The sequence below is a fragment of the Columba livia genome, chromosome 6, assembly GCF_036013475.1.
Source record: "Columba livia isolate bColLiv1 breed racing homer chromosome 6, bColLiv1.pat.W.v2, whole genome shotgun sequence".
Taxonomy (NCBI): domain Eukaryota; kingdom Metazoa; phylum Chordata; class Aves; order Columbiformes; family Columbidae; genus Columba; species Columba livia.
The window spans coordinates 1,755,001-1,762,573 of NC_088607.1; the positions used below are offsets into that span (position 1 = coordinate 1,755,001).

Sequence of the window (7,573 nt, forward strand, 5' to 3'; positions counted from 1 at the left end):
TATTGTTCTTCACCACTAAAGTGCTAGGAATTAACAGCCAAATGTGATGCCTGTGCCTTTCATATCTCTACCATGTGTTTGTTTGTTTAATACCCATAAGACTACATCATTAAACCTCAAGCACTGATTTCACTAATTCAGCACTAGAGCTACATGCTACAGCACCAAACACCTTTTCTAGTCAATCATAATTGAACAGCTGGATGTAAAATGCAATATTATTTTTAGGCTCCTATCTCACTTTGACTTCAAACCACAAACAGTGTTTTCCTCCAAAACAAAATACCTTCCTATCTTTGTAATACATCCACTAAATATAGCAAGAGCACCAGGATAGCGTGTGATGTATTTTGCCCACTTTATCAGGTCCTCGTAATTACAGATGCTGCTGCGAACTTCCAAAGCGATTGCGCTTCTCTTTTCTTCTGAGAACGATGGCAGCATTTAGTGAAACGTAACGCAGGTTGTCTGTTTTTTTTAGGAAGTATTACTTAAGAGAGCGGCAGACCTTGTCGAAGCCCTATATGGGATGCCCCATAACAACCAGGTAGGTCACCCACGCAGTCTTCGTATACGCGCCTACGCATGTAAAAGAATCCATGCTCTTTGCAAAGCTGGCAGAGCATCGGCACGTTGGTTTTGTGTGGCCACCTCCAGGGCAGGCGGGCGCGATGTGATGCTCCGAGGGAAACGCTCCATCTTCCCATTCTCTTCTCCCCGCTAGTTTTGCCTCTCAGAAATGACAATTAAGCGCAAGGTGCCAAAAGCATAAGCAGTCATCAAAGCAAGAGAATAACCTTGAACTTGGGCCAAAATATACAGTGACTAATGGGAAGTCCTAAAGAAATCTGCTAAACAGAGCGGATAAAATATACTGTATTTTGCAAACTGCTGGAAATGCATCTACTGCTCTGGACGAATAGAGGAGACGCACCATTTTCACATGGCTTACAGAGCTAAACTGTGATTTTGCCTTAATTTCTTTATTTCTTCATACTTACTGTCTTGATGTGAAATTGCATAGTGTTCTAGTATGTACGTATAATTTCACATGAATCTCGTCTGTAAATTTGAATGTTATTGCAACTTGGACTATTTGTGCAAAGCAGCTTCGTAGTTGTCAGTGCTTATTTTATGTCTTTCTAGGAAATAATCCTGAAACGGGCGGCTGACATTGCCGAGGCGTTATACAGCGTGCCCCGCAACCACAACCAGATCCCCACTCTCGCCAACACTCCAGCGCACACCGGGATGATGGGGGTGAACTCCTTCAGCAGCCAGCTCGCCGTCAACGTCTCCGAGACGTCACAAGCCAACGACCAAGGTAGGTGGCGTTTCAAGAGTTAATCCTTCATGCTCTTGGCTGTCAATCCGCGCTGATGTCACCCCTGCGTTCTGCCTCTTTCTTTCTCCCTGTAGTCATATGTCTGATCGCGTAATGAAATGCCGTCTTTAACTTTCTCGTAATGTTTAATTCTTCCTGTTCTTTCATTTACTGTTATCGTAAAGCACCTCCAGTGGAAAAAAACAAACCAAAAACAAACTGGCAAAGTGTAGAAAGCTCTTTGTTATTCCCAGTAAATATACAAGGTGTATGTTTATTATAAATTAATTATGTCTGGGTATCTCCACCTGGTTTTGGAATATTTACACAGATGAATCTAATTTGATGTCTGTGATTTTAAAATACTTTGTTTATAGGCATGTGTGACATATATGTTACTAATAAAAGTAATAGTTGATTTAATTTACCTGTTGTAATTGAAAATGCATGTAGCATATTGCATTTAAAATTAATTTTGATACTAATGAAAGGAGGGAAACAGGATTATTAGATATGTTCGAAGCTGTATTTTTTGCTTGCAAAGTAATTATTAAATTGATTGCTCAGATAGGAACAAACTGTTGTTTAAAATCCTGATTCTGCTATGTTTCCTCTTCTACCAAGATTGTCTTTGAACGCATTTCCAAGCTAATAAGCCTTACAAAATTCTGTACTTGATCTTGAATTAGTGTTCACCGATGGGTTCACCTTACGCAAGTACGAGCTTGTCGTTAGTATAAAATTATCAATCATAAAACGAAGACCCCAAAACAGCCTTCTTAAACAAAACCATTTTGTCGAGTCAGCTATGGCATTTGAAGGTCCGGAGAGGCCGAAAGCTCATGCAGTGCGTTGGTACAAAGCGCGACTCGAGCCTGTTGGTAATTGCTCCTAAAGACAAACGCGAAGGCACCTGCCACAGCTGGATCGAAGAGAGCTTTTGTTGGCTGTCTGTGCTAAGAGGAGACACAACATAGAGTGCTCGCAGATGATTTAAGTAGGGTTGGCGTGATAAGGTTATCTCCAACTGCAAGAGTTGATAGGGCAGTAAGAGACAACTTAGAGCAAAGCTGTGCAATCAATTAAAACTGTGTAATATATGCTGCATGAGGAAACCCCCCAGCCCTAAGTCTATCTTATAAAATAACATTATTTTTTTGGGGTGGGGGGGTTTCTAACACAGTAGGTTACAGTCGCAACACAAGCAGTGTTTCCCCGCGAGGATATGTTCCCAGCAGTACTCCTCAGCAGTCCAATTACAACACAGTCAGCAATAGCATGAATGGATATGGCAATGCCGGCATGCCCAATCTAGGTGTACCAGGTTCCCCTGGATTTCTTAATGGCTCCTCAGCTAACTCTCCTTACGGCAGTAAGTGTCTATTTTTGGTAACACATCATCATATAGATTCATATTTACTACAAAATCAAATACTTGCATTGTTTTGATTTCCTCTATTGTGAGCTACTGGATAAAAGGAGGGGTGACTCTGGAGGCTGGACGTAAAAATGAATATGATAAATTGATCTGTTTGTGCCATAATACAATCTCAGATAGAAAAAAAAAGAATAAAAAAATTGGACTGCACGATTTGTAAAGAAAGTCCAACACAAAAGAGTTTGCCTGTTATCCAGAGAGTGGCCAAGCCAAGGCATTTCATTTTTTTTTCTTTTTTTTTAATATATATTTTATATATATATATATCTATATTTTAAGAGGCAAGGCCCTATCACTCTCTTTTTCCGTGTTTGCCGTGAAAACCTCAATCTGAGTCCTGATTATTTTTGCTTTATTGCAGTAGTGCCGTCAAGCCCTACCATGGCAGCCTCTTCGGTCACCCTCCCTTCAAACTGTAGCAGTACACACGGCATTTTCTCATTCTCACCTGCCAATGTCATCTCTGCAGTGAAACAAAAGAGCGCCTTTGCTCCTGTTGTCAGGCCCCAAGCCTCTCCTCCACCATCTTGCACCAGTGCAAATGGAAATGGACTTCAAGGTGAGCTGGATCTCTCTCAATTTTCTATTGCTTTTTATACACCTAAGCCCAGTCCGCTTATTTGGGAGAAAGGTACCTCGCTGTATTTTTAGGCTGCTCTCATAGTGATGTAAGAGCAGAAGAAATAGGGTAGTGGAAATGGTACGCTAAGATTTTAAGCAAATCTTAGTTTACTTTTAATACTTGCACTAGACAAAACACCAGCTGCTTTTCTGGCATTTTCCCCATGCGCTTTAAGTTTTAAAGTAAGACGGTACCCCTGAACGCTTCTCAGAGGTTTTGTGCACTCCTTGTGTTTATACGTTTTCTGAGCACGTTTCGATGGATGTTTAACACCAGCAGCATTCCAGCATAACGCGGTGTGATCTCCTCATTTTACATATGGTGCAATACTTATTTTCCAATACCTCAGCTCAGTGTAAATCAGGGTAAGCTCTTCCTCAGTGAATTAACCTTCCCTTGGACTAGGTGCCCCCCTGAGCGGTGAGTCTGCATGCTCTGGTGGTCCCAGCTCACTCTCTTACTGTGGTGGTAGAGTGGTTTCTTCCCTAAATGAACAACTAAATATTTTAATTAAGGCAGGCAATTTTAAGCTTCTGCATTTTTTTAATCTGTGTGATTTCATGTGGGTAGTGTAATGAGCAATTTATAAATCAGTTGCAGAATTTCCGTGGTCACCTGCTGGGAGTGGGGCAGGAGGAATTGCGATACAGTGTGCGTTTGGTGGAAGAATAAAAATATGAACAAAGAAGTCTTCCCTTTTACGGCACATGTAACGTTTAGAAGATATTATTGTCAGATGCATTAGAGTCGTTGAAAAGGTTTGTTTGCCTCTGTTTTACAAATCATGAGCCTCATTGCACAGTGCAGAAAACTGAACCAGAAAGGGCTGCAGACACTTACCCGGGAGGTCGTCACTTCTCTTGACTTAGTTAAGATGTAGGTAGTGCCACATTATTTATTTTATAACATTTATGGTGTGATGAGCACTCGCAGGCAAACAGATGAAGACAGATAGTTAGATTTGCCAAACTAATTCTGGGCACCTGCATTTTGTGGTATGTACCTTAAGGCACTTTGGAGAAACCCAATCCCACAGAACTGCCTGTCCACCAGAAATCCCGGCCATTCCAGACCAGGATCTCAACCTGGATGTCACTGTAGCTTGTTCTTAACTTCTTGGCCCAAAAAGGCATCTGAGAGCTTCTCATGCACTCAGGTCAATGAAGGGCTGAGGATCCAGCTACACAAATCTTATGGTAGGAGGGACGTTAAAGGAAAGGATAATTAGATGAACAATCTCCATCATTGCATATGTCTTTACGGCAAGCTGTACTATGTTACTGTAAGCAGAAAACTATACCAGGTGTAAGGAGTGCTCTTAGAAAAGATCATCCATTCATAAAATAATGCAGCGTCCCACTTTTCTCTTTTTATAAAAAGACAGTAGTATAAAAAGTAAATACTGAAATAAAATTAATAAAATAGTAAAATAAAGAAAATAAGGTAACACAGCTTAGATCTGAACAGCTATTCTTTAGCTGTTCTGTAGCAGGTATTTATATATGTTCTCATTAAGTCATTGATATTGATTTACTCTAAAAAAAATTATTTAAAGACCTAAATTAAACTGGTCTAAACTTCTGTAATTTCAGTATGTAAACAAAAGGCTTCCCATCAGATATTCAAGGTATCAGGTGCTTAAAAGGTCTAGATTATTGCAAAGTGGGATTTTTAGGAGGACTGGGTGGGTTAAATGCCTGCACTAAGCACCCAATCTCCCTTGTCACCTCCCCAAGCCCCCAGTGACCACCCATCTCCATCCTCAGCTATAAAACGCTCCTTGTATAAAAGCCCAGCGTACGATTTCAAACCAACCAATACTGATTTTGTTGACCAGGTCCTGAAGTTAGCTCTTAGGCTGAAGCCAGCTCGGCGCTGGACTAAGCCTCCAGGCCCAGCCAACCCATGGAAGGCTGGAAGATCCCTTCAACCCCGGGTCTTAGGGTGCTGCAATCCAAGCTGCAGGGCTGGTGTCACCCCTAACGAAGTCCAGCATCTCATGGGTGTTGCTAAAGCTCTAGGTTAGTTGTCCCCAGGACTTGCTGTGCCCACCCCACTCAGCACTTCAGAAGCACGGAGGTGTCCAGATGTAGGGATGTGCAGAAACCTCGGGTTTTGGTTCAGTAATTGATTCATTCAAAAATTAATAGACATTTCGGAGAAAAAGCTAAACTGAATAGTTTTGCGTTAAGCAAAACTGACTCAGAGAAATAGCAAGAACATCTTTCTGGTGTGGTAATTAGAGCATTGAGTTCCAGGGTTGTGATAAAAAGTTGACTTATTTCTGCAAAGTAGGTGATGGTCCATATGGTGAGAGTTAGGGTACTCTAGCAAAAGGTAAAATCATAGAATCATTAGGCAGGTTCAAGTCCCCTTGGACTGAGAGAAAAATCAAATTGCATCCAACATCTCTTTGGCGAGTTCCTTCCTCATCCCAGCAGAGGCACCGGCACTTATTCCAACCAGAGCCACTGAGTGAATCCAGACGGAACTCAGGAGAGGTTTCAGTGTGACACCACCTCACCCAGCTGTCCCCACACATCCCAACCAGTGCCTTGGACTGAATTTGACAAGACAGGGATGAAGTTGTCATATGCTTTCCTCATGAGACATCATAGAGAAGAGCCAGCAATGCAGGAGTTACTCATTTGCACTTTATTTTACCTGTACAGTTATTTAGGGGGTTTCTGCTTTCTTCTTCCCATTTTTTAATAATTTCTCTGAAGGTTTGTTAGCACTGTGAAGAGGTAGAGGCAGATGAGAGCATGGCAAAACCCAACAAGTAACTGCCCCACAGACAGGACTAATCCTTTCGCAGGGATTTAGGGGTTCACGAAATCAACCCTCACTGTAGGATTTGTCTATGTGCCAAAAAAAATGCTGTTGTTGGTACATCTAAGATGCTGAGGAAGCAGGAGCAGAACTATGAAGCTCCATTTGGAGCTCAGATGGACCACTTTGTCTCCTCACATGGTCTAAAGCAGAGGTGGAGCCGCTCTACCTTCTGGCTTGTGGGAGCATCAGCACCACCCAAGCCCACCACACTAGATCCTGCACTAGGAAGAACGTCCCTAAAAGGCCACTCTGAGTTTTAGGACTTAGTGCCAAAGCATGAACATGGAGAGGTCTGTAGCCAACAAGGGGAGTCACGTTTTTCCTAAAGACATCCAAGGTCGAGGTTAGGAACACCTTCCACTGCATATCCTATGATCAGAAAGCTTAATGCTTAATATTTGTTGAGAGCAGGATGGCAGTGTATGGACTCCATAGGGCAGAGGGCCTTTTCCTGCTTAAAACAATAGACATATAAGGTATAAAATAATTTTTTTAGTGAGAAAGTGTTGGCTTGCTGTAAAGATGGAAGTATAATATGTGTTCAAAATTCGGTTTTCAATTGTAATTTACTTTTTATAGATTGTGAAAGATATTGCTCTCTGGTTAAGCTTTATGACCGTAATGCAGAGCTAAAGGTTCTCTATATTCTTTTAAAATTGCATTCTGCTTAATTTTCTGGTCTTTCCCTGGATGAAACTATTAAAATTATTATTAAAAAACTAGCCACCCCATTTTTCTTTAAAGCAGCATTTGGTACCAATTTGCACTGCGGGAAATGCACTGCAGAAATCCGCAATTATCAAATGTTGCTACTAAACTAAATAGTGAAATAAATGTCTGGAGCAGCAATTTTGTAGCCCCCTTCCATTGTGCCACAGGTAGAATTCAACAAGAACGACCCCATCATTTAAAACAAAGAATTCAGGCTTTTTTCCCTTAGAAATATAAGCGGCAGGCAACCTAAATTTTCACACAGCAGAAGCCAAACATGAGGTGACAACAAACGTGTGATTAAGATGTGCAGGGAATTAGAACCAAATAGCCATGTGCTATTCATTAAAGTATGATGGAAAGACCCTATATTTTCGGTTGACCTGTGGTGATCTTGATGTCCTGGGCAACTGATGGTTGTATAAAACCAGCCCAAAATGAGTTCAGATGCCCCCCATGTACCCAAACCTCTCTGAGATGCTTACGCGGTGCCAGGCATCCCAAGGACCAAAAACTCGCAGATTTAGTGGAAACATGATACGGAAACTAAATATTTTGGGTAGAAAAGGTCTCTTCCAATGTACGCGCTATTCTCCAGTTGACTTTTGTAATTCAGTCACTGCTTAGGTTTAAACATGAAGTG

General features: G+C 41.5%; 1 protein-coding gene across 30 annotated transcripts in view; it reads left to right on the forward strand.

Annotated features, from left to right (window-relative positions):
* EBF3 (EBF transcription factor 3) overlaps window positions 1-7,573 on the forward strand; it is a 124,787-nt gene that overhangs the window by 115,839 nt on the left and 1,375 nt on the right. For 6 of the 30 annotated variants that reach the window (XM_065066704.1, XM_065066705.1, XM_065066700.1 and 3 more), the window contains 4 exons: window positions 482-547; window positions 1,147-1,324; window positions 2,508-2,696; window positions 3,124-3,321. In XM_065066704.1, the coding sequence (XP_064922776.1) occupies window positions 482-547; window positions 1,147-1,324; window positions 2,508-2,696; window positions 3,124-3,321 (631 nt within the window). Of the gene's footprint in view, window positions 1-481; window positions 548-1,146; window positions 1,325-2,507; window positions 2,697-3,123; window positions 3,322-3,978; window positions 4,143-7,573 lie in introns of all 30 variants that reach the window. The other 24 variants (XR_010473349.1, XR_010473350.1, XR_002422856.2 and 21 more) reach the window with 9 other exon arrangements.